The sequence below is a fragment of the Papio anubis genome, chromosome 15, assembly GCF_008728515.1.
Source record: "Papio anubis isolate 15944 chromosome 15, Panubis1.0, whole genome shotgun sequence".
Classification (NCBI taxonomy): domain Eukaryota; kingdom Metazoa; phylum Chordata; class Mammalia; order Primates; family Cercopithecidae; genus Papio; species Papio anubis.
This window is the reverse complement of record NC_044990.1, coordinates 7016243-7042486: the sequence shown is the minus strand read 5'-3', so window position 1 is coordinate 7042486 and position 26244 is coordinate 7016243. Positions and strand designations below refer to the sequence as shown.

Sequence of the window (26244 nt, the reverse complement as noted above, 5' to 3'; positions counted from 1 at the left end):
CACCTTTATTTTCTAAAGTTTCTTAAGCTCTGTGGCTTACAAACTCCTTGATAGCAGTAATGCGATTTTCTCTGTGTTACTTAAATGCTCCATAGCTGCCAGGTGTGATGGGTCACAACTGTAATCCTAGAGTTTTGAGAGCCGAGGCAAGGGGATCACTCAAGGTCAGGAGTTCGAAACCAGCCTGGCCAAAATGGTGAAACTCTGTCTCTACTAAAAATACAAAAATAAATAAATAAATAGCCAGGCGTGGTGGCAGGTGCCTGTAATCCCAGTGACTCAAGAGGCTAAGGTAGGAGAATTGTTTAAACCTGGGAGGCAGAGGTTGCAGTGAGCCGAGATTGCATCACTGCACTCCAGCCTGGACAACAGAGTGAGACTCTGTCTCAAAAATAAATAAGTAAAACATGAATGCTCCACAGCTTTTCAGACACGACTGGCTTCACAGTGGAAGCCTCAGGAGATGCTGGTCAATCACTGCACTGGGAGGCCAGGGTGCAGGGCTGCTTCTGCCTTTCTGTGAACAGAGAACTGTACTGTCTGGTGCTTAGCGTGGTTCCTGGAGTGTGCTATGTGTTTGGTAAATACTTGTGGATGGAATGAACAGTATAAAGTGCACAGATCCCTTCCAGATCTCCTGAGAAAAGAAATGCTGGAAAGTATCAGTGTCCCTGTAAGCCTCTCCTCTCTCTTCTTTCGTCTCGTCTCTCCCTTTAGCATGATGTTTCCCCCGATCCTCTTTGTCCAGCTTCCTTGGGGTTCAGTGACTGTGTGGTCCAGGTGTGAATGCCTTTGTCCTAGGGGTATCGCATAGGCCTTTTGACCTGTCTGTCTGCTCCAGGCTTGGAGTCTCCTAAAGTCTCCCTCCCAGTATCTTATTCAGATCTGACTCCCCAGCATCTTGGGGAATAGCTGCTTAACAGAACACTCAGGACAAATGCTCTATGAATGAATGAGTGGTGGTTTCATAACTCCAGCCTCCTGCTGCTCAAACCCAACCCCCTGCTTCTGTGAGAGGGTCCCTCCTCTGGAGAGATGAAACTGAAGTCTCCTCTGATCTCACAGACAGAGCAGTCCCCGGCCCTCTCCACTCCACCCAGCTGTCTGCCCCTCCCGTTAATATTACCAACTTTCCTCTCAGAGTTTTCCCTGTCACCTCACCTGCCATGGCCAGTAAAGCTGAGTATTGGCCCCTCAGGCTTCCCTGCTAAGTCACAGCTAGGATACTCCCCTCCCACGGGAGTGAACACCTATATTGTGGCACAAAGCTTGCTTGCTTGCTCTCTCTTCTTTCTTTCTTTCTTTCTTTCTTTCTTTCTTTCTTTCTTTCTTTCTTTCTTTCTTTCTTTCTTTCTTTCTTTCTTTCTTTCTTTTCTTTCTTTTCTTTCTTTTCTTTTCTTTCTTTCTTTTTTCTTTCTTTCTTTTTGAGACAGAGTCTCGCTCTGTTGCCCAGACTAGAGTGCAGCCACACTATCACGGCTCACTGCAACCTCCTGGGCTCAAGTGATCCTCCCACCTCAGCCTCCCAAGTACTTGGAACTACAGGCTCATGCCACCACGCCTAGTTAATTTAAAATTCTTTTTGGTAAAGCTGGTCACCTTGTTGCCCAGGCTGGACAAAGCTGTCGTTAAGAAGAGACAGATGGCACAGGGATTGCAAGTGAAGAAGTGAGGTTTCAGCCACACTCGTGCACGCACTGGGAGGGAGACCTTGGCCCAATCATGTCACTCTCTGGGTTTCTGCTTCCCCAGCTGGAAAACAACCAGGGCTTGGGAGAAGAGATGAGCTCAAAGGCATTTTCCAACAACAAAGTCCTCCAACCTTTTTCCAGTTTTCTGAAGAAGGGATGACTTTCACGTGCTTAGGGGCAGGAGGGCTGTAGGAGGTGGGTGGGAGGAGCTGCATCACGCAGGAATGCCCAGGAAGGCTCAGCCTGGTCCTGCCATCTTACTGAGCAGTTCTCAGAGTGATTCTTGGGGCAGGTCCAAGCAAGCAGCAGACCCGGATGGTTCCTACTCCAAAACGGATCTCAAAGTCCACCCACTTCACATTTCCACAACTCAGGCCGCTACGTTTTGAAGCTGAGTGACTGCAACTGCTTCCTAACTCATTCATTCGCTTCTGCATTAATGCATTGCACTTCTGCTTGCCTCAGGACCCTGCACTGCGCATACACAGTGTCCATGACAGGCCTCCTGCCTTCACCAAGTAACAGTCTAATGTCAGTGAAGGACACAGACAAATACTAAGTTAATCTTGTGAAAAGGACAAAAGAGAATGTAATGTAAAAACAAAGAATGAGGGGGCAAGGAGCTAGTTAGTTGGGTGATTAGCAATGGCCTCTGGAAGGAGACAACATATCAGCCGAGTTTCAAAGGACAAGAAGAAAGTGACCAGGAGGAAAGCTGGGAAGGGTGTTACAGGCAGAGGGAACAACATGTGCGAGGCCCCTGAGGTGGGAAAGAGACAGACCAGGCTGACTGAAGCAGAGCGAGGGAAGGAGGGAAGGCAGGAGTGTGGAAATGATGGGCCTTAGTTAGCGGGTGGGCAAGGAAGACTTGAAAGCCACAGGAAGGGGTTTAAAGTTCAGCTATGATAAAAATCCTGGTAAGGGTTTGTTTTTTGTTTTTTGTCTTTTTGAGACAGAGTCTTGCCCTGTTGCCTAGGCTGCAGGCTGAAGTGCAGTGGCACAATCTCAGCTCATTGCAACCTCTACCTCCCGGGTTCAAGTAATTCTTGTGTCTCAGCCTCCCAAGTAGCTGGGATTATAGGCATGTGCCATCACACCTGGCTAATTTTTGTATTTTTAGTAGAGACGGAGTTTCACCATGTTGGCTAGCCTGGTCTTGAACTCCTGACCTCAAGTGATCCATCCACCTTGGCCTCCCAAAGTGCTGGGATTACAAGTGTGAGCCACTGTGCTCAGCCTGGTAAGGGTTTTAAGCAAGGCAGAATCTGAATGATAAGTATATTCCAGGTCACACTGGCTTGAGGGCATGGGAGAAGGGAGACAGGGAAGAGGCTGGATGAGCCAGGAGAGAGGGCAGTGGCTAAGAGAGGGTGTGAATAATAGATCCAGTGCCTTTTTAGGAGGTGAAATTGGTGGCCTTGAGGATGGGGGGTGAGGGGGCTGGGAAGGCTGACTCCCACTCTCTGGCTGAAGAAACAGATGAACAGGTGGTGGCAGGAATCCGCCTGGTGTGAGTTCCCAGGGCTCAGGGAAAGGGGAGGCCCGCGGGAGGCTGAGGTAGCCCCTCTCCACTCTAGCCATAGGGGCTTTCCTCAGATCCCACCTTCTCCACGAGGCCTCCTGTGACAGCCTTGTTTAAAGCTGCAGCACCCTCTCCACAACACTCTTTTTCTCCCTTAGAATTCTATAATTCCCCACACCCCCATAGCATTCACCACCATCTATAATAAATAAATAATAAGTAACTGCTTCGTATTTTTTTTGAGACAGGTTCTTGCTCCGTCACTCAGGCTGGAGTGCAGTGGTGCAGTCATAGCTCACTGCAGCCTTGACTTCCCAGGCTCAAGTGATCCTCTCGCCTCAGCCTCCCAAGTAGCTGGGACCTCAGGTGTGCACCACCATGCCCAGCTAAATTTTTTTTTTTTTAATTTCCGTAGAGATGGGATCTGTTGCCCAGGCTGGTCTTGAAGTCTTGGGTTCAAGGGATCCTCTTATCTTAGCCTTCCAAAGTGTTGGGATTACAGGCGTGAGCCACTGGCTCAGCCGACTTTTGCATTTTTAGGTATGTTTATTGTCTGTCTCCCTGCACCAGAAGAAGAGTTCTAGGAGGGCAGGGCTTTGGCCTGTCTTATTCCCTGTTCTAGCTCCAACACCAAGAGCAATGCCTGGCACCTCATTGGCCATCAGAGATTTGCTGAATGAATGAATGACTCTCACTTTGGGAGTCCTTAGCACGTGGTGGTGTTGAAAGCCAGGGACTTAAGAAAGTGTGAAGAAAGGAGTAGAAAAGTCCAGGACCAGGAAAAAGGGTAAGTGCAGGAGAGCCAATGAAAGAAGGGAGGGAGATCCCACAAGGTAGGAGACACCAGGAGCAGATGTCCTCTTGGAGGCTCAGGAAGGGGAGTCAAGAATGGCTCTGCGCCACAAGCTGCTGTCCCGCTAGAGTGACTTTCCATGGCTGTGTGGTCATGACATTTGTCAGCCTGACACCCTCTGTGGCTTCTCATGGAACCCAGGGAATGTCCAACTCCTCATGTGATGTTTGTTCTTACCTTTCTGGCCTTGGTTCTTCAAGCTTCCCTCACCCTGCCCACTGCACCCTGGGCCACCAGGGAATTCTTCAGCCCTCCCTCATGCTGAACTAACTGTGACTTCATCAAAGTGCCAACCTCTTCTCTGGACATTTTCAAATACTTTTTTTGTCTTCCTAGAACACCTTCATCCTGTCCACCCAAAACTCTTCCCCTGCTGGACTCCTAATCCTTCTTAAGCGCTCAACTGAGACTTCCTCCAGCTGAGTGAGCCCATGAGCTAGGCCCGGGCTACCGACTCCGCCTGTGCATGTGTGTGTGGGGGGGGCTTGGGGGTGTGGGAGAGGGACACATTCCCTACTCATCCCCCGTCATAGCACTTTGCGAAATAACTTTTGTTAACTGTTAGCAATATACTAGGCATTATTCTAAGAGTTTCCTTGTATTACCTCTTTAATGATCCCTATAACATCCAGAATGTGGTGACACTACGTTCCCCGCTTTACAGATAAAGTAACTCAAGGCAAAGAGAAGTTACACGGCTGGTGAAGGTCACCCAGTGAGCAGGTGGAAGAGACTGTGTTGTGTCCTGGTGGTCAGACTCTCTGAGTCCACTCTCTGAAGCCTGAGGTAGGCTTGCTTCTCGTTGCCTGCTCATTTTCTCCAACTAAGTGGTTCTTCACGGAAAGTAATTTTCTTCTCTCAGGGCCATTTGGCACTAGTGAGTGGAGGCCAGGGATGCCGCTAAGCATCCTACAGTGCACAGGACATCTCCTACCATAGAGAATTGGCCCCAAATGTGGACAGTGCCAGGGTTGAGAAATGCTGCTCCACCTAGACTGCAACCCATGAGCGTTTCCTCCCCCACATTCTCTGCAGACTCTGAACATTGAGGTGCTCCAGCTCCCATGGCCCTCTCCTCTCCTCTCTCTCATTCAGGCCAGGATTTCCAGACTGGCTCTTCTGTTGACTCTCAGCTTGATATCTCACATTCCCAAGGATGATCCGTTGACCTCCAAAATATGTCTGAGTCTGTTGCCCCTTGTCACCTGCACACCAGGCTGAACAAATCCCGGCATCTCACTCTGGATCATGGAGACCACCTTTCGACTGTCCAACCCATGCTCCCTGCTACCACCCATGGTCCACCCTACAGCTAGAGCCATCTGTCCAAAGCATGATCCCAAGAGCGTCTGTCCCCTGCTGAAACCCTCCAATAGCCACTCATCCTGCAGGTGTGACCTAGAGCCCCTCCAGCCTTTGAGGCCCTGCCTAGGTCTGTAATTGCCCTGGCTCATGCTCCCTCTTGGGCGCTGCCCTCCTTTCTGCCCTTGCAGGCCCAGGGCTCTTTGTGCTTGCCCCTCCCTATGGCCTTGTCCTTCCCATCATTTTGGTTAATCTCAAGTATCTTCTCAGACTGCCAGGTTGACCTGTCCAGCGCCCTGTCTCCCCTTCCCTCTCGGGTTCATCTACAGCAAAATGATCTGCCATTTCCATGTTCCGCAGCTGTCGCTTCTCCTTGGAGCGTAGCTGCTTGAGACCAGGCTGCCTCTCCTGTTTCTGCTAAGGTCCTGCCTGGCATGTAGCAAATGCTCAGAAATACTTTTAGGAACATAACTGAACTGGAAATTGTGGCAAGAGAGAAGTCTGTCCTTGTGAACCACCAGGCTCCTTTTCTTACCTGCTTCTTCTCATGAAGAGCTCTTCTCTCCCTTTTTGTTCTTATTTTATTTCATTTCTTCCAACAAAGCTATGAATGCCTGTGTCAGTTGCCTATTCAACATCTCGCCTGGATGTCTTAAGAGCATCTTCAACATGGCCAAATGGAACCCTGGAATGACACCCTATTCTTCCCCATCCCGACCTCTCCCCACCAGCCTTTTCCATCTGAGTAGATGACAAGACCATTAACCTGGCCCTCAAGCCAAACACCTAATAGATCCCCAGGACTCTGTTCCCGTCCTGACATCCAATCCATCAGCAAGTAGTGACTTCAGCCTTGAAGCATATCCGAATCACTACCCACAGCTACCACCCTAGTGCAGGCCGCCATGAGCTCTGGATCACCACTGTCACACCCTACCTGGCTAGTGCAGGCCACCATGAGCTCTCCCCTGGACCACCCTCATCATGTCCTACCTGGCTCCCTGCTCCTGGTCGGCTTGCTCTATACCCTGTCGTCCTCAGAGCAGCCTGGGCCATCATTTAAAAGCACCAATCAGGTAGGGCGCAGTGGCTCACGCCTGTAATCCCAACACTTTGGGAGGCCGAGGTGGGCAGATCACTGGAGGTCAGGAATTCGAGACCAGCCTGGCCAACACGGTGAAACCTCATCTCTACTAAAAATACAAAAACCAGCTGGGCATGGTGGTGCATGCCTGTAGTCCCAGCTACTCAGGAGGCTGAGGCAGGAGAATTGCTTGAACCCAGGAGGTGGAGATCTCAGCAATGAGCTGAGATCGCGCCATTGCACTCCAGCCTGAGTGACACAGCAAGACTCCAACTGAAAAAAAAAAAAAAGCACTGATCAGACAATTTCTCTCTCCTGTTAATTAGCCAATGGATAGTGTTTATTTAAGTCATGTAGTAGTTCTCTTGGTGATCAGATCAACAGATCATAAGAAGGGTAAGTAGCATGCAATAAACCATTTTGAGAGAGAGAGAGACTATATTCACCTAATCTTTATTATAGCATATTATCATCATTCTATTTTATTATCCATTATTGTTGTTAATCTCTTGCTGTGCCTAATTTTTCAACTAAACCTTTGTCATAGGTATGTATGTATAGGAAAAAAGCATAGTATATATGGGGTCCGGTACTATCTGCAGTTTTAGACATCCTTGGGGTTCTTGGAACGCATCCCTCGAGGATAAGGGGTGATTACCGTACTGTATATAAAATACCCATTTCCTTTCTTCCTGTCACATGCCATGGCTGCCTATCATTAGCTTGTTCATTTATGTGTTTACTTGCTTTTGAGGTCTTTTTCCCCCACTGGTATGAAAGCAGTGACTTTGTCTATTCTGTTCGTTGCAGTATCCCTGGAACCACTGGCCTAGTGCATGGAAGGAGCTCAATAAACCATGTTGGGTAAGTGAATGTGGATTAAGAGGGTTTTAGGGTTGAGGCACTGCCCCTGGCAGTACTGTTTACCTGCTTATTTTTTATTTAGGAGGCAGGGTCTTGCTCTGTTGTCCAGGCACAATGCTGTGCAGTGGCACAATCATAGCTCACTGTAGCCCCGACCTCCTTGGGCTCAAGCGATCCCCCCACCTCAGCCTCCTAAGTAGCTGGGACTACAAGCACACACCACCAAGTCTAGCTAATTTTTTTTTAAAAAACGTTTTTTTGTAGAGATGGGGTCTCACTGTGTTGCCCAGGCTCATCTCAAACTCCTGGGCTCCAGTGATCCTCCCACCTCAACCTCCCAAAGCATTGGCATTGGGATTACAGGTGTGAGCCACCATGCCTGGCCTTATTTACCTTTTAAAATAGGGACTTTTGAGGACGTTTTTGCTTAAGGAGACTGAAGCTATTAAAAATCTCCAAAGGTCCAGGGTCTTAACTGTTTACAAAGCACTTGTCCATATGATGACTCATTCATTCATTCAACAAATACTCATCGCATCTCTGCTATGTGTCAGTCACTTGCTGATGGGATGGTATTTGGGGTGAGTCCTTGCAGCTCATCACTACAGACCCAGGGGCCATTGCTTGGTTTCTCCAGAGCTGGCTCTCGAGGCCTGTTGCTGAGGTGGAATGCAGTACCAAGCTCAGAATATTTGGTCCTGACTGCTACTCTGGTCTCTGTGCCCCGGGGCAACTTGTTTCCACCTCTCTGCACTAAATCTCATGTGGAAAACAGAGATCACCATAATTAAGAACTTGCAGGATCAAGGTTGTCCTTCAGCCCTTCCTTTCTTCCACGTCCACCACGTGCTCCCAGCTCTCCTGAGTTCTCTTGACTGAAACTTGAGGCACTCTGCCTCCTGCAGCCAAGCCTGTCTGGATTCTCTCAGAAGAACTTTCACCGGGGAGATTCAGGAAACTGCCTTCCTGCTGGTCCCCACTTGTCCAGTCAGTGCTTTTCCAGTAACTCTTCAGTGAAGGCTGCTCAGGCTAAGGTGTTGTCGTGTAGAGATGTTTGCATTTTATGGGGGTCAGGGCTTTCCTGGAACGAGTGGATCTTCTGTGTAGGATCCTGGCTCTGCAGCAGGGAAATGAGAGGGAAGTTTCTCGGCAGGGTGAAGGAGACCTTCGCTCAGATCACAGCAGTCAGGCGTTGGTTCTCCAGCCAGGTGTGTACCTGCAGGACCTCTGAGCCAGTGCGGGGGATTACGTGCTGCCTCCGAAGGGCCCGGCCATGGAGCTGGCTCCCTGCCCACTCTCGCTCCCTCACCCGGCTGTTCCACACTGCAGCCACAGTCAGTCCTTCAACCACAACCTGACGGTGCCAACCCCCTGCTTAGAACTTCTTAGTGAGTTCCATCCCCCTTCCCCTGCTGAGAACCCCGCAGTGAGTTCCATCCCCCTTCCCCTGCTGAGAACCCTGCAGTGAGTTCCATCCCCCTTCCCCTACTGAGAATCCCAGTGAGTTCCATCCCCCTTCCCCTGATGAGAACCCTGCAGTGAGTTCCATTGCCCTTAAAACAAAAACCACTATGCTCACTCTCATCAGCCAGGCTCAGCACCCCCTCTCCAGCCCTACATTTCCAGGAACTGCCCCTGCTCCTCACACTTCAGTTCCTGGGCCTTCTTTCAGTGCCTAGAGCATCCTGTGCTTTCTTACGGCAGGTCCTTTGCACGGGAGGGACTTCCCATCACTTCCTTCCCCACCTTGTCTGTGCCTCCTCAACTCCTCCACACCTGAACATCTCAAGTCCCCACAAGCCCCGTTAGGTTTCCCTCTTCTGCTCTCCTCATCTCATTGTGGCTTCTCCTCCAGCGTGTGGTGATTTGCTCAATCTTTCTCCTTCATATTCTCAGGAGTGTCAGCCTCATAAATCCATAGTTCTGCTCCCCATCACCTGATACGTGGACAAGTTGATGCTCAACGAATTTATGTTGAATGAGCAATGCGCACATCAGCAGAGAGGGGAAGTCTGAGTCAGCTGGGATGTTCCAGAAAGGATCACAGGCTCAGTGGCTTTTTTTTTAAATGGTAGACTAGAGTTTTATTATTATTTAAATCAGTCTCCCCAAGAATCAGGGATCAGAGTATTTAAGGATAATTTGGTAGGTACAAGCTAGTGAGTGGGGAGTGCTGTTTGGTCAGGTTGGGGATGAAATTATAGGGAATCAGAGCTTGTCCTCTTGTGCTGAGTCAGTTTCAGAGGCCAGGAGCAGAGGCTGAAACCACAGTGGTCTGTCCAGCAAAAGGTGGAGACATGGAGGAAACTCAATCACTGCTGGAGATGCTGCCTGAAGGATCTGGGACTGTTCACCTTACCTCTGCTTGGCTGAGCCTGGGCCTGCCTAGAGAAGCCAGGCCTGATCACAGCCCCAGAGAGGCAACTGTGTGCTGTCCTTGGATGCTGAGGCAGCCGTCACCGTTCCCACATCTGACGGAGGAGCTGACCCCGTGCACAGGAGGTCTTTCTGCACGAAGAGCAGATCTGAACACATAATGCGCATATGTGTTTGCTTGGGCTGCCACAGTAGAAATACCACAGGCCGGATAGTAAACAACAGAAATGTGTTTTCTCATAGTTCTGGAGGCTGGATGTCCAAGGTCGAGGAGCTGGTAGCTTTGGTTCTTCTGCAGACTGTCTCCTTGCCTCGTAGAGGGCCACCTTCCCGCTGTGTCCCCACAGGGCCTCTCCTCTCTGTGTCTCTTTCTGTCCTAACCTCCTTTTCTCACAGTGATATCAGTCAGCTTGGATTAGGGCCCACCCTAATGGTCTCATTTCACCTTAGTCACCTCTTTAAAAGGTCCTATCTTCAAATACAGTCACATTCTTAAGTACTGGGGTTCAGGGCTTCAACATATGAATTTGGTGGGGGACAGAATTCAGCCCATCACATTAGGTTACGCCATGATTTGACCCCACATGGAGACACACGATTTGTCTCCACAACAGGAGAGACATAGAGAACAGAAGGCAGACAAAACAAACCTTGATTATTTTTTAATGAGACTACGAACAACATTGGCAGCTCCAAGACCAAACTTCTACCCCCAAAAGTATCACATGCAGGGCCAGGGAGCACGTCGTCAATTTTACTCCCTATCCCTGCTCCCTCATCAGTTCAGGTCACATCTCCTTGCTGGTGCAGAGGAGGAAGCCATCTCCCACCTCTGTGCCCATCCCAGCTTTCTCGGGGGACAGGTAGGTTACCTGTCAGGCAGCAGCCTTTGCATTCTGTTCATTCGGCTCAAACTGCCCCTTCTTGGAAGGGGACAGACATGTGGCTGTGGGGAAGCTGATCTCCTTTTCTGTAAAAGGAAACTTTGGGGCTGGCTTCTCAGACAATGGGCTCTTCAGGGAAGTGGGTTTTTTAAGGAAGAGTTTGCAAAAGGTATCAGGGTTAATTTGAAGACAAAAGGGAGGCGTCTCTGTAAAGGGGGTGCAGTGGGGCTGTGGAGAGGTGACCCTTAAGGAGCTAGGAGAGGACCACCAGACCCCTGTGGTGAGCTGGAGGGTGTGAGAGTTGCAGGGGCAGGGGCTGTAAGCAGGAGGCAGAGGAAAGAGAGAGCATGCACTAAGAAAAACAATGCAAAGATTCTGTGTTCTTATTGAATTCATCTTGCTCCAGGTGAGAAGGAGAACATGAACCTAGGCACAGCCAGTGCTTGCTGAGTGCCCACTGTGTGCCAGGCCCTGGGGACATGAAGATGAGGAAGACTCTGTCTCCTGCCTTGAGGAGCACAACTTAGCTAGAAGGGACAGATGGGCACACAGAGTGCTGTTCACTCTGGTCAGAGCCCAGCGAAGCGCCTAGCATAGGAACGTGCCCACACACTCATGAGTCAAGGAGGAAGTGCTGTCCAGAGTAGATGGGGTGGAAGGCCTTAGCTCCACCTGGACAGGTGGGGAGGGCTTCCCAGAGGAAGCTGAGGAGGAGGTGTCCAGGCTAGGCGTAGAGGAACAGAGCATCTGGGCAGAGGGAGAGCATTCGGGAAGGCAAGAAGCAGCCACAGGGCATGGGCACATCCAGGGTTGGAACCCTCGCCTCTGCAGCGTTCTAATTGTGGCCGACATCTTTCTTCAGCCTTCCGTTTGTGCTTCAGGCCCCATGAATTCCAGACCTGATTGGGCATGCCTGCTTGGACGGCCCTTTATGGTGTGCACAACCCTGTCAGGCATCCAAAAACCATGTGACTGGGAGTTTGGTATTAAGCTGTATTATTGAGTTCACAAACTCAACTTTCAGAAATCTAACCAAACAAGGGATTTGCAAAACACTTTCAAACAGAGCAGAGCTGACTACATTTCCCGTGACAATCAGCTTGTTTACTACCCCAAGGTACACTCTAACCACTGTTGACACGCTCATTTGCATGCCAATACCCAGAATGCCTTTCCAGCCCTACTGAGCCTCTATCCTGCCAGTGAGTTGAAAGGTTTATTTACACATACAATGCATGACAACTTCATTTTCTGAAGCATCTTTCATACAAACCGTATCCCCAAAATGACTTAAGTTGGTGAAAGAATTTCAAAATCCTTTTACTCTTCTTTCTGAGCTGAAGTGGAATTAACTTATGTATGCCCAAATTAACATTTTAATTAAAAGATACTTGAGGGAAATGAGATTTTGGTTATTCAGCCGTGTGTCATATTATGCTTGGTATATTAGGCCAAGTTTATGAAGAGAAACTGCACGGCCACAGATAGATCAGGCAACACAGAGAGCTCCACGTGCACATCAGACTGAGCTAGGATCACCAGAGGAATGTTAATGGGTGACTTTCCTACAGCTGGAGTTCCCTTGCACTGTGGCCTGTGAGATGACATTTGTCTAGGGGCATTGGGCATAATGGCACAGGTGGTAAAAACACAAACACCTACTGGCAATTTTTCAATTTTAAGAGTATAACAGCCAGGAGGGGTGGTTCACGCCTGTAAGCCCACATCTTGGGAGGCCAAGATAGGAGCATCCTTTGAGCCCAGGAACTCAAGACCAGCCTGGACAATATAGCAAGACCCCCATCTCTACAAACAATAAAAAAGTTAGCTGGGCATGGTGGCATGCACGTGTAGTCCCAGCTACTCAGGAGACTGAGGTGGGAGGATTACTTGAGCCCGGGAGGTTGAGGCTGCAGTGAGCTGTGATTGTACCACTGCACTCCAGCCTGGGTGACAGAGCAAGATCCTGTCTCAAAAACAAAAACAAAGAGTGTAGCAGGGAAAAAAAATGATGTGAATCGGCAATCCTGCAAGTTTTCAGGAGCAGGTATGCTAGATTTTGATAGTAGTTCAATATTGGTAAAGAGATTTTCCTGCCTTTTTTGTGGCAGAGGAAAGCCGTATAAGAGACCTTCAGGAAAGTCACGTTTGAAGATGTTATATAGGAATAGCCAGATTTTGTGTTAAGTGCATCTTTGAAAATGGTTTGGTGTCTTCTTTTCTAAATCAGTGGTGCAGCTACCAGGCTTGGATATGGGGGATGGTAGAGAGAGGGCTGTGACGTCTGAGGCCTCTTGATTATGTGAAATGCAGTGGGTGGTCAGATGGTTACTCTGCGGAAAACAGATTAACAGCCTCATAACTGGCTGATAGAGAAGAGGCAACATTTTGAACAAGTTAGAAATGTGAACTCTGGAGTCGGACTCCCGGGCTGGAGTTCCAGGGTCTCCACATGCAGCAGCATGACACTTGGGAGTCATTTAACCTCTCTGTGCCTCAGTTTCTTCATCTGGGCAATGAGGATTACAATAACTCCTACTTCATGGGGCTTTGATGACGATTCAGAGGGTTAACAGGTGGCTGGCAGTGCTGGCTGCTGTTATTATTAATACATTACAATAGCCCATCACATGCTTTGGTTTTGAAGACCCCTTTACACCCTTAAAAATTATTGAGGGCACCAGGCCACCAAAGGGTTTTTGTTTACGTGAGCTATCTCTATTAAAATTGACTGTATTTGGGCTGGGCGCGGTGGCTCGTGTCTGTAATCCCAGCACTTTGGGAGGCTGAGGCAGGTGGATCACCTGAGGTCAAGAGTTCGAGACCAGCCTGACCAACATGGTGAAATCCCCATCTCTACTAAAAATACAAAAATTAACCAGGCATGGTGGCACACGCCTGTAATCCCAGCTACTCAGGAGGCTGAGGCAGGAGAATCACTTGAACCCAGGAGACAGAGGTTGCAGTGAGCCGAGATTGCACCATTGCACTCCAGCCTGGGACAGAGCAGGACTCCATCTCAAAATAAATAAAAATAAAAATAAAATTGACTGTATTTGAAATGAAAACACAACATTTAAAAATATGTATAGATTTATTTAAAATAACAATAATAAATTTATTCCTTTTTCACTTAAATAGCATATTTGTATAAAATAACTATAATTTCCAAAACAAAAAAAATTAGTGAGAAGAGTGGCATTGCTTTATATTTTTGCAAACCTCTAATATCTGGCTTAATAGAAGATAGCTGAATTCTAAGATCACCTGAGGTATGTCAACAGGCATTCAGTTTTTTTTTTGCGATGTGTTGTTTTCCTTGAACTATATGAAGAAAATCTGCCTTATACAGATAATTAGTTTAAAAAGTGGAGGGCCAGCCTGGACAACATAGCAAGACCTCATCTATAAATTTTTTTTTTTAATTAGCTGGGCATGGTAGTACGTGCCTGTAGTTCTAGTTAGTTGAGAGACTGAAGCAGGAGAATCACTTGAGGCCAGGAGTTCGGGACTGCAGTGAGCTATGCTGGCATCACACTCCAGCCTGGGCAACAGAGTCTTGAACTCCTGGTCTCAAGTGTTCCATGCACCTTGGCCTCCCAAAGTGCTGGGATTACAGGTATGAGCCACCGCACCCAGCCAGGAGGAGTATTTTAATAGCCTTTTAATATAATTGTGGATATTTTTCTTGGTATTACATCAAAACTTGAATGTCTTAAATGTTATGATGTGGAATCTGGAATCATAAATTTTTTGTTTGCACTCTGTTACATGAAAATCTGCTGATCTATCTGGATGTTTGAATGGATCCTTTATCTGTGCAGAATTTTGTAGCATCATACCTTGGTCATCTGGAAATACTAGTCCACTGAGTTAATAAAGAGCACCCATATGTTGGCACATTTCATTATATAATGTATTTTAAAACCGTATTTGTTAATGTCTCCACCAATCTCATCAGAAAAATCTTCAAGTGTTGAGAACCTGTCAAGTTCACAGTGATGAATATAAGTATTCCAGCATTCTAATTTTTGAATGAAACCTCAAATTTTATCATTGACAGCAAATGCTTCAGTTGTTTTTCTTAAAGAAATAGGGTCACTTTGTTTTCAAGAAAGTATCTGCCCAATACCCAAGTCTGAATAACCAGTTTTTCTGTCAGTTCTTTTTTCAAGTAAAATGGCTTCCCATGAGAAAAGCAGCCAGTTCAGCTTGCTACTCAATTATGTGTGTTTTTTTCAAGAGGCAACTTTTTTTTTTTTTTTTTTTTGGTGTACTTTAGTTTGCGGCAGATGAAAACTTACCGTTTTGTCACATAGAATATTAAAAAACCATATCTTCAAAGTTGAGTTTTAATGAAATTATCATGTTAACCTCTTTGTAAAGAAGATTCTTGGGTGCAATTGGATTTCTTTTTCACCCTGGGTGTGTGGGGGCCAAGAACACAGTGACCACCAGTACAGTTCTTTCCTCACTGCCTGGATTTGTCTAAGGCACCATCAGTTTTGCCCATAACTCCTTTTGCACCATCAGGACAAATGTCAACACAGTGAAAAAGACAGATAACGTCTTAGTAGTAGTATGAAAATAGCTTTGACCTCTTGGACCCCCAAGGGAATCTGAGGGCCCACAATTTATACTGCACTATAACATGAAGCAGTGGTTGGTACCCAGAATGGATGTCTTAGTTTTGTCTGCTCAGCATCCATTTTGTTCCTTCCAGCCACCCCAATCCCCTATTTCCTGTGTTCTAGTGGAGCCTCCAGTTGAACTTCCCCCAGAGTGCCACCCCTGACCACAGCCACAGGATGGCACGGAAACAGGCAGAGCCAATCTGTGGTTAGAATGGTCACCTCTGGGGTTGCCACTTGGACAACGCCTGCCACTACTCTGGGGCTGCTGCCACAGGCCACTTGCTATCACTAGAGAACTTTGAGAGAGAGAGAAAAAAATACTTTTGCTCTTTTGTTGGGGCCATTTTGCTGGGATAACCTCAGTCTGAAACTGGTTGTTGCCATGCTGACCCTGTCCTCCTACCCTTTGCCCACCACCCCCCTACAGTCCCACCTTGTCTACAGGATGAGAGAATCAAACCAACACATGGAAAGAAGCAAAGCCGTTGGATGAGGAGGGCCAGACACCTCAACACACCATTTAAGTCCCTGGAGCTCCTGAGGACAGCTCCACTCCTGAACTTAAATGGTTCTGTGAGCCCATAGATACCTTTTAGCTTAACGTAGGTCCTGACACCTGCAATAAAAGGGCTGTGATTAGAATTATTGACCACTCTTAGGACATCCTTAACTGCCACAGAGAGTCGTATGAGGAAGTTCAGGGAGAATCTCTTCCCTGGTGATTAAGAGCAAAGTAGCACAGACTGAGCTGATTGAGAAATGTGTGCACGGGGTGGACAACCATCTCAAAGGGGCGTGGCCTGGGCATGGCCCCTCCTGCAGGTGTGTAGAGTGGAAGGAAGCACCATTTCTGCTGCCCCCAGGAAGCCCAGTGCTGCTCCAGGGGGAGGCCAGTTCATGATCCAACTGTGACCCATGTTATCACCATTGGGTAATGAACTCTGAAACCATCCACCCAAGTGTCTTAGTCTGCTTTCTGCTGCTGTAACTAAATACCTAGGACTGAATAATTTATAAAGAACATAGATGTATCTCTTACAGTTCTGGATGGTGAGAAGTCTAAAAGCATGGCACCAGCATGTGGTGAGGGGTGTCTTGCCATGGTAAGGACTCTCTGACAGGGCGTTACATGCAGAGGCGGTTCTCGGGGGAGCTTTTGTTTGTTTGTTTTGTTTTGTTTGTTTTCTGATACAGAGTTTTGCTCTTGTTGTCCAGGCTGGAGTGCAATGGTGCGATCTTTGCTCACTGCAACCTCTGACTCCTGGGTTCTCTCCTGCCTCTGCCTCCCAAGTAGCTGGGATTACAGGTATGTGCCACCACACCCAGCTAATTTTGTATTTTTAGTAGAGACAGGGTTTCACTATATTTGTCAGGCTGGTCTCGAACTCTTGACCTCAGGTGATCCACCCACCTCGGCCTCCCAAAGTGCTGGGATTACAGGCATGAGCCACCGCGCCTGGCCAACTTGGCTTTTTATAACAGATCTACTCCCATGATGATCCATTAGTTCATTAACCCATGAATAGATTAATCCATGGCCCCAATCACCTGTTAAAGACCTCATCTCCCAATACTGACACATTAGGGATTAAGTTACAGCATGAGTTTCAGAGAAGACAAATATTCAAACCATAAAACCAAGTCTAAATGTCCCAGTGTGTCCAAAAGGAACGCATGGGCAATAGCCTAAAAGAGCCAACGAATACCAAGGTCCAAGGGATTCCATGTAAGTAATACTGACCACCTGGTTAGAACTGATGCTTAGTTCTACTGACGGAACCATCATACTTCTCTGTTCACAATCCTGTGCGGGTTCTAAACAGTTTACCTATGTTAATGAATCATTGCATCACTCAGAATTCTCAACTGCAGGCAACAGAGATGAATTCTGGCTATTTAAGCAGAAGAGATATTGAAGAGAAGGCCATCTGATAATTCACAGAATCAATGGTAAAGCTGGAGAAAATGGTCTGGATACCAGGCAGGGAGGGAAGAGATTGCCAAGGCCTCATCCATGTACAGTCTTGCTAGAGGCCATCTCTGGGGTTCCCAACCTGGACAATCCCTTCCACACTGTCACAGGTCTCTGTAATGCAGTAATCTCTGCATTACTCTCCTCTAGATTCATATTCCTAGGGGAAATGTCCAGTTAATTGGGCCCAGGTCCTGTGCCTATGTCTTAGCTGTTAGGGGGCCAGGTAGTAAGTTTCTAATCTCCGTTGGATGTTGAAGAGGAATGCAGGAACCTACCCATGGAGAACTCCCACGGTGTGCAAATGTCTGCCTCAGTGGGTGCTTGTTCTTTTCCAGAACTAACCTTAGTTTGCATTTGACAAAACAAAATCTAGATTCTCTCACCAAAAGGAGGGGGAAAGGATGCTGGTCAGAAGAAAACAAAAACAGAAACCAAAACCAATGCCTGTTACACCCCTTAACTTTGGAGAAAGGGAGTCAGAGGTCCAGGAAGATTATATGATTTGTCCAAAGTTACAGAACTAGTTAGCGGCACAATCCAGGATGGATGTCACATTCTTGACTACCAGCCCAATATTCTTTCCTCTACAATCTTCCATATTCTTACAGTAGCCTACAGAGGTCCAGAGAGCTCTCACCTAGGTCAGAACTTGTATCAGTCTGCATGGGTGCCATGACAAAATACCACGGACTGGGGGCTTCAGCAGCAGGTATTTATTATCTCACGGTTCTGGAGGCTGGAAGTCCAAGATCAAGGCACAGACAGACTTGGTTCTTTTGAGGCCTCTCTCCTTGGCTTGCAGATGGCCGTCTTCTCCCCATGTCTTCATGTGGCATTTTTCATGTGTGTCTGGGCCCTAAACTCTTCTTCGTATAGAGACACCGTCATATTGGATTAAGGCCCATTTTACCTTAATTACCTCTTTAAAGACCCTATCTCTAAATATCGTTATATTGTGAGGTACTGCAGACTTCAATATATGAATTCTGGGATAATTCAAGTTAGCCCATAACAGAGCTACTTTAGAAATTCACATCATTATGGAATCAAGGATCAGACATCTGCTTCTTTCTGGCACTTCTCTGTGGACAGTGAACCAATGGGGGTGGCCCCTGGACTGACCCTGCATCCTGGGATCCAACAGCCTGAAAGCCAACTGGATTAAGAGTGGGGCCTCCTCCCTGCATGGCTCCCCTGAGGGAGCCCTGGCTTGCCCCAGACTCATGCCCACTCTGACCAGTGCCCCCTGGACTGGGTGGTGCAGGGCAGATTCTTGAATGCCACACCTTCCTTACCCACTACTGCCCGAAATGGATACCAAGTCAAACGTCTCCCCAACATACCAAGGGAGGCACTTTCTCCCTTGAGCCACTCACAGATAAAACCCTGGAAGCCAGGTTGTGCCCTGGAATTTCCTTGGTGGTTTCCAAGGAGCTTTCTAGCACCAGGGCTTGGATTCATAGTGACAGCATGATCACTACACCAGGCTGTTTAACTTGAGTGAAATCTCGTTCTTCTCCTAGACTCACCAACTTTTTTTCCCCACCTTCCCCTTGTTTCAGTCTCTCCAACATGTGCACACACAGAAATGTATACATACACATTCCTATTAGTATAACAAACTCACCTGTGGATGATTACATGCAAGGTTGGGGAAAGGCTGGATTCATGAGTTTTTGCCTCATTGGAATTGGTTTATTCCTTACTTTGTGGGTAAAGCTGGGTTTTGAAGGAGCTAGTAAACACAGTGGCTCAGCCTTCCAATTTGGGGGTGGGGGACCGATGGTCTCACTGCACTGATTGGTGCAGTAAGACTTCCAGAGTCCTCCCACCACGACCACGCTTCTCTTGCCCTTACTTCTCTTCCGTGTACCTGGTCCTCTATCCTCAGCATCCCTCTACTCTTTTGCCATTCCAGAGCCTTTTCTCGGAAAAAGTGAACGACTGACAGTGCTCAGTGGTTACTGTTTGCAGGGCTACCTGTGTTTGCATCAAGTATGAGAGGCTCTAATCAAAAGGAACTGATTTTCAGTATCAGACATGTAGGCATTAACAAAACAATGCCTTCAAGAGAGAAGGCATTAACAAATGCCTATATGTGCTTCAAGAAGAACCCTAATTGTGGTGGGGTGTGTGTGTGTGTGTGTGTGAGAGAGAGAGAGAGAGACAGAGAGAGACAGAGAGAGACAGAGACTTGGGAGATGCCACCTCAGGCTTCTAAAATTTTTCTCCCAAACGTTGGCCTTGTGGGTACTCAAGGACCTGACTGTAGAGGGAGCCTATTGTCTACAGGGCTATGAAACATATGGATAGGATATTCTTGGAAAGACCCTAGAAGCCCTGTGCATTCTGCTCAGCCAGCAAGCCACTGACTGACTCACCCTTTCAACCTGCATGCCCTAGGCTGTGCAGACTAGCTGCATGCCCCCACTATGCAGGAAAGGCCTTCAGCTTTGCTATTTCCACCAGCTGCCCTTCCCCCACTTTCTCTTTCTGCTTCCTCCTTTCACACTACATTGCAGAGCCATCTAGTACCGTAGATGTAGAAGGTACAGGTGTCCAATGAAAGGATAGCTGGCAGAAAGGAAGAAAGGTGTGCTCAGAGCCAGGCCACCAAATCCTGGCCACTGTGGACTTCTGCAGAAATGATACAGGTTGAAATCGGTTGTTTTTGGCCTGAAGTGATATATCCCCCCCAGACTTTTGGCAATGTCTGGAGACATTTTTGGTTGTCACAACTGGGAGAAGGTACTACTGGCATGTAGTGGGTAGAGGCTAGGTGTGCTGCTAGCCTCCATGGAATGCAGAGGACAGCCCCCCCCCAACAACAGAGAATTATTCAGCCCAAAATCTCAGTAGAGTGGAGGTTGAGGAACTGGTTTAAATGAAGGTGAAAAGGAGTTCCCTGTTTGGACTTAAACGATTCCAGCACCTGGTACTTGGCAGACGGGAGCATTCCTTATTTTCCACTAACTCCACAGAGCCCAGGAAATGTTTGCACTTGCATGTGTTCCCTAGCCCCTCTTCAGTGGTAGATTTGTGTCTAAGTCTGAGTATGAGTGGTCACTTTTCAGCATTCATTAAATAATTCAGCATCTACTATGCCCCAGGCGCAGCTGTAGACACTGCAAGTAACAACTGCAACACCAACAACTACAATATTAGTTAACATTTATTGAAACATGGCAGACATTCTGCTTAGCATTTTGTGGGAATTCTGTCCATTAATATTGCACAGCAACCCTGCAGAGGAACTATTAACATAATCCCTACTTACAGAGGAAGAAACTGAAGTTTAGGAAGGACCAGTGGCTTGCCCAAGATTAGGAAATGGTGGACATGGATTGCAAAGCCAGGCTTTTGCAGGGCCCACACTCCTAGCCACTACATGCACAGAGAAAAGGATACGGTCCCTAAAATAAACTCGGGGACCTGTACGTGGATTAGCCACGTTAAAAGGCAATTTCCAGAAAATATCATCCTGATAATTCAGTTTGGTTCTAATTTCACAATTTGCCTTGTGAGTCCCAAATTCCAGCTCAGAGCAGTGTGGTTTAAAGCCTGGATTGAGTCTCCTCAGAGAAGGAGCCCGTAGCTCCAGGCCACAATCACGCCCTTCCCTGGCTGTCAACCAAAGCGGCAGAGGAGAGGCTTTGACACGAGCGGAGGCCCAAGACGCAAACTGTTTCTGCGTTCAGGTCAGAGGCTGCAGGGTGAGGAGTGTTTGAGCGAAAAGTGTGCTGGGACCCGAACGCTGGTCGCAGTCTCTCCTGGTGGCGGGATGCTTGAGAGCCCCAGTGCGCCGCAGCCGCCTCCAAGTCCCCAGCGCTGCGCTCCCGTTACTACCTTGGCAACAACTGGGATCGCCACAAGGAGGCTTGCTTTTTTCCTACCGCTGCCCGCTAAGGCAGACCAGAAAGCTGAAAGCCTGGTCTTGCGGAAATGAATCCCTGGGAAGCCGAGAGGAAGAAACGTGCACTCCTGGGAGAACTGGCCCCGCGCAGACCTGGCTCGCAGTTGTGGATCTGCGGACTCTGGGAGCAGCTGGGAACAGGAGGGATCCCTAGGCAGGGCGGGGAGAAGAGGTGGGTGCGGGGAGAGCTGGGTGTGCACGTTCATCCTTTCTATTTCTCCATCCTTTCTATTTCTCCCACGGCCGTTTCCATCCCCTCCAAACTTTGTTCCCTGGCAGGCTCGAAAGTGCATTTCTGATCAAGATGCCTGACACTGAGTGCTGGCAAAAGCCTGTGCCAGGTGCACAAGATCACCCCATCCTATAATCCAGGAGAGGAACTAGTTCTAAGCCGGTCCTTCAGACCCACAACGAACTCGTTGCCAGACAATCGTGCTGCCGCCCGCCCCCAAATCCCAGCCAAAGGGAGACTGGCCGGTCGTGCCGCAGCTAAGAGTGTACAACTGCACTCACCCTGGGGCCCTAGACCAACGTGCAAACGAGCAAAACTCAGAAAGCAGTAGCTTCATCACTGATAGTAAAACATTAGTTGTGATTCTATTCACTGGTATGCACTAAAGCACCTTGGCTTCGTTTAGATTGGCAGTAGATTGGCACAGTGTCGCCTCCTGAGATGGTGGAGAATTGGTCCCCGTCTAAAGTGGGGTTCAGACTGATGGAGATCCTCATCAGTCTAGCGCACAACTCAGGTGCCAACTCCAGGAAGAACCGGCAAGAGTTTCTCCATGGGGAGCCAGATCGTGCCTGCCCTTGTTCCAGGGGAACTGGAGAGAGATCCTCCCATCCCCATACTCAGCTTCATTTGAAGGGAAAGACTAAAAGTTTTAGAAATAAGCCCCACAAGCTCCTGGTTCCGGTGCCTTGGAGTCTGGGTCTTAGATTAGCGGCTTCCCAGGTTCTCAGGCTTTGGGCCTGGGACTAGGAGTTACACCATCAGCTCCGCTGGTTCTCGTACTGAAATCACACTATTGGCTTTCCTAGTTCTCCTGCTTGTAGATGGCATATCACAGTACTTCCTGGTCTCCAGACTAAACCTCCTTACATAACTACATATAGCCTATTTGTTCTTTTCTCTGGAGAACCCTGACTAATACAAGACCAAAAGTAGATTTGTGGTTGCCTAGGGTTGGATATAGTGAGAATTGGCAGCGACTATCAATGGGCATGGAGTTTCTTTTTGGGATGACAAAAAATGTTTTTAAATAAGATTGTGTCGATGGTTTCACAATTCTGTGAATATACTAAAAATCGTGGAATTGCACACTTTGATTGAATGAACTGGATGCTAATGTGAATAGCTCAATAAAGCTGTTTTGTGAGGGGAAGGAAATGAGCTCCAAAAATGTTGAGCAACCTTAGGTGGACCGTCTTTCCTACTGGAAAAGACGCATTTGCTTTGCCTAGACACGGGGAGTTCAGCGCTCCCCAGGGTGTGTGTGTGTGTGTGTGTGTGTGTGTGTGTGTGTGTGTGTGAAGAAGGTCTGGCAGGTTTCCTAGACACAGAATGGGAGCGGCGAGAACGCGGACAGTAGTTTCCCAGGTCTGACTGCAGAAATACTGACTGCAGAAACACTCCTTCTCCCGCAGCTGTGCGCTCTCCGTTTCTGCAGAACCTCACGCACTGCCTTCTCCTCATCCATCTTAGAGAGTAAAAAGACCCGCATATGTCCTCAAAGGGAGCTGGGGTGTGGATTCTAAGTAGTAGGGGGATATAGGATTGTAACGAGAATTGGTAAGAACATGAGGTCCCAGAGCCACTGGCTCCAGCTATGCAGAGTCCCTCTGGGGGACTCCCTGGGGCAGGATCCCTTTGGGTTCTCAGATTCCTGGCCCGGAATGTTCCGCGACCAGAGACTCGGCTAAAGGAATTTGCCTTAAAACAAAGCGAGGAGGACCGTCTGAGAGGAGTCTGCACCATCCCGCAGAATGGAAATTTGTCCCTAACTAATTGTTATCAATCCAAGCGCAGCGAAGGACGGATTTCTTGTGCTTATGGAGGGAGTGGTTCCTGCTGCCGGCCGGGACAACGAAACGTTGAGGGATGGAGGTGGGGCTGGATCCCAGGTGAGAAGGAGGCGCTGCAGGGGTTGGGACTCATGCAGTCCAGGGAGAGCGCCCTCCTTCCCTTCCGGCTTAGCTTGAGCTCCGAGACGCTTGTGCACCAGGCCGGAGCGGGACAATCGTTAGCGCGCACCTGGCTGGCATGGAAGGCGAGCTCTCAGCGGAGCTGAGGGTGCCGAGAGGCACTGGCTGAGCTGTAAGGCGAGGAGCCGGCTCGGAACCTGCAACTGGATCCCCAACCCTTCCCAGCACGGAGGCCCAATTCAGGTTGGCGCCTGTCTACTCCAGAGCGAAGGCCTCTGGGCTCAGAGTCACGGGCATTTCTAAGAAAAAAAAAAGTTTATTTAAAATTTTGTACATAAATAAATAAATAAATATCTTCTGGCATTGCAGAGGCCGTACAATTACACGGCTAGGCTGGGGCGGACCAGAGTCTGGAGAGGGAAGAGTGGGGTCGCCAGCGTCGGAGAGTGGGGTCCTGTGTTTAGAGGAATGAAGAGAGTGTCGGAAACAGCGAATGGGTTTCCCCCGTATGGATACTACGGGCGAAATTTATCATCTGTGAGAGGAGCCTGAGGACAGCAAGGCCAGATCAAATGGGGCCAGAGGACAGCAAGGCCAGATCAAGAGTGGGGACTGAGGACAGCAAGGCCAGATCAAGGGACACATGGACTGACTGAAGGAGGAGGCTTCCTGAGGAGGAGAAGGGAAAAGCAAAAGGAAATAAAAGGGGGGGTTCATAAATGTATGTGATGGCGGGCGGGGGCCGAGTAAATAAATGATCACAGAAAAGAGGTGGGGAGGGACAAAAAGATTTTAAAAAGAGAAGCGAACGAGCAACCAAGGCTGCCGACCTTGACCGAGAGCGGAGGACAGTAGAGTAAGCGAGGAAGCCCAAGCCAGCCCAGAGAGGGCGGGCTAGGAGGCGCCGGCTGCCAGCAAGGCGCTGCGCCAAGCAGGCTTGCAGGCTGGGGCCGCGGTGCTGCACTGCCCAGGAGGACTCGAGCGCTTATAGTGTTCACAGCTCGGAGTTGGCTCTGGACGCGAGTGAGCCCTGGGGCGGGGACACCATGGTCCAGTCTCTGCCAAGCTCTCAGCCCTGCCCAGGCCCGGGACCTCTGCAAAACCGTGCCAAATCCATGCCGGGCAGTGGCTTGGCAGCGGGTGCCTGGGAACCAGCGCTGAGTCCCAGGACCAGTCACCGAGGCGCAGGGAGGTCTTGGGGTGGGGGACCTAGGGAGACGCGCGCCTAGGGAGTGACCGTAAGATCCCGGTCGTCCTTCCCTGAGGAGGACGGAGACATGGGCAATTCGTCGTCATCCTCGGAGCACTTGGCTGAGGAGAGCGATGCGCACTTGCAGCCTTGCGGTGCGCTCCCGCCACCACCGGCACCCCCGCCGCCGCCGCCACGATGGTTGCTGCCCTTGCCCTCCTTCTTGTGCTTCACTCGGCGGTTCTGAAACCAGATCTTCACCTGCTTCTCGGACAGATTCAGGTAGGTCGCGATCTCGATGCGACGTAGGCGGGACAGGTACATATTAGAGGCGAACTCGCGCTCCAGCTCTAGCAGCTGAGTGCTGGTAAAAGCCGTGCGCATCCTCTTGCTGCTGGGCAGCTGGTTCGAGCTGCTATCTGGAGGTGGCAGAGCAGAGAGGGAAGCGATCAGACCTCTGTGCTGTGGACCCAATACCTAGGTAGGCGGCCACCAGAATCCTATAACTTTGACCTCTTACCCATCTCTTCGCCCCAACACTACCCACGGCAGAGTTACAGTGAGCGCCTCCTTGTCCAGCTCCGAGATCCTGATTCTCCCGGAGTCAGGCAGCCCTGGAACTCCTTCCCCTTCATGGAGAGCCCTGGATCCCAGCCCTCACTTAACCCCGGCCCCCACTCCAGGACCTGAACGTCCGCCCTCATCCGCCTCCTGGCGTTGTGTCCTGGCCCTCTATCTGCATTCCACCCCAAGCGCCCCCCTTAGTCCCCGACATGACCCTCACCGCCCCCAGAAAGCCCAGGGTCCCTCTTCCTCCATCCCTGGCTCTCCATCCTGCTTCGAATCACCTCTGCCCTGTCCCTCTGCGCGGCGGCCCCGCTTACCCACAGAGATGCAGTGGAACTGCCTGGGGTCAGGCAGCGGATAGGACGTCTGGTAGAGGGCGGCGGCGGCGGCCGCGGCGGCTGGGCTGTGAGCGACCCCGGGGGACACAGCGGAGTGCTGGCGGCCCAGGGGCGCGTGGCAGTACTGCGAGCCGAAGGGTGGGAAGGACGCCTTGAGCAGAGGCAGCGCGGGCGGCCCGGGGGGCCCATGCAGCTGCGAGGCGGTGACGCAGAGCGGGCACACGCACAGCAGCCCGGCCTTGCGCGCGTGGCAGGCGCCAGGCGAGAGACCGTGTAGCGCGTGCGGCGGGGGCACGGCGTAGGGGAAGAGCGGCGGCGGGCTGCCCTCGGGAGCCTTCTTCTCGCCCGCCTCTCGCAGCACTAGCGAGTCCACCAGGAAGGAGCGCGGCATGGCCCCGGCGCGCGGCCGCCCAGCAGCCAGCCCGCCCTCTGCTCCCACCGCACCTTCCGGCTCTCCACGCGCTTTCCCCGGCCGCGGTATCCCGCAGCTGCCTCTGCCCACGAGGCTGAAGGCGCGGCTGAGACTTAGGCTGAAACCGCAGCCTCTGCTGCCGCCGGCACCGCCCAAAGAGCGCGGGGTGCTGGCCAGCGCTAGTGGTGCTGAAAGGCGCCGGCGGCGCAGCTTAAATAGGACTATTGCCATGTGATGGGCTACGCCAGGAGCGGCCAGGGCCTCTCAATAGGGTTTTTGTGCCTTTTCTCTTGGCATTCACTCTGCACGCTTCCTCATTATTTCACTTGTTAACTAAATGAACTGCATAATGTACTCTATTCTTGTCAACCCCACCCACGCCGTAACAGGCGCCCTCGCCCCCTCCTCTCCCTTTTGCGGGTTTATTTTCTCATTCTCCCGCGATTTAATATTCTTTTCTTTCTCCTTATTTCTTACTCCCCTTTGGCTTTGCAT

General features: G+C 49.6%; 1 protein-coding gene and 1 long non-coding RNA gene across 2 annotated transcripts; one reads left to right on the top strand and one right to left on the bottom strand.

Annotated features, from left to right (window-relative positions):
* Positions 1-4734: 4734 nt before the first annotated feature.
* LOC116270553 lies at positions 4735-16446 on the top strand. Its single transcript, XR_004178632.1, has 3 exons — positions 4735-4852; positions 7263-7316; positions 16426-16446. It is a non-coding gene; the product is annotated as an uncharacterized LOC116270553 (long non-coding RNA).
* An 8022-nt stretch (positions 16447-24468) lies between these two features.
* On the bottom strand, positions 24469-25728 carry GSX1 (GS homeobox 1). The gene is made up of 2 exons (XM_021929516.2): positions 25317-25728; positions 24469-24851 (listed from the first exon to the last, which is right to left on the bottom strand). Exons 1-2 carry the CDS (start codon positions 25726-25728, stop codon positions 24469-24471), a joined length of 795 nt encoding a protein of 264 aa, XP_021785208.2.
* Positions 25729-26244: the final 516 nt, after the last annotated feature.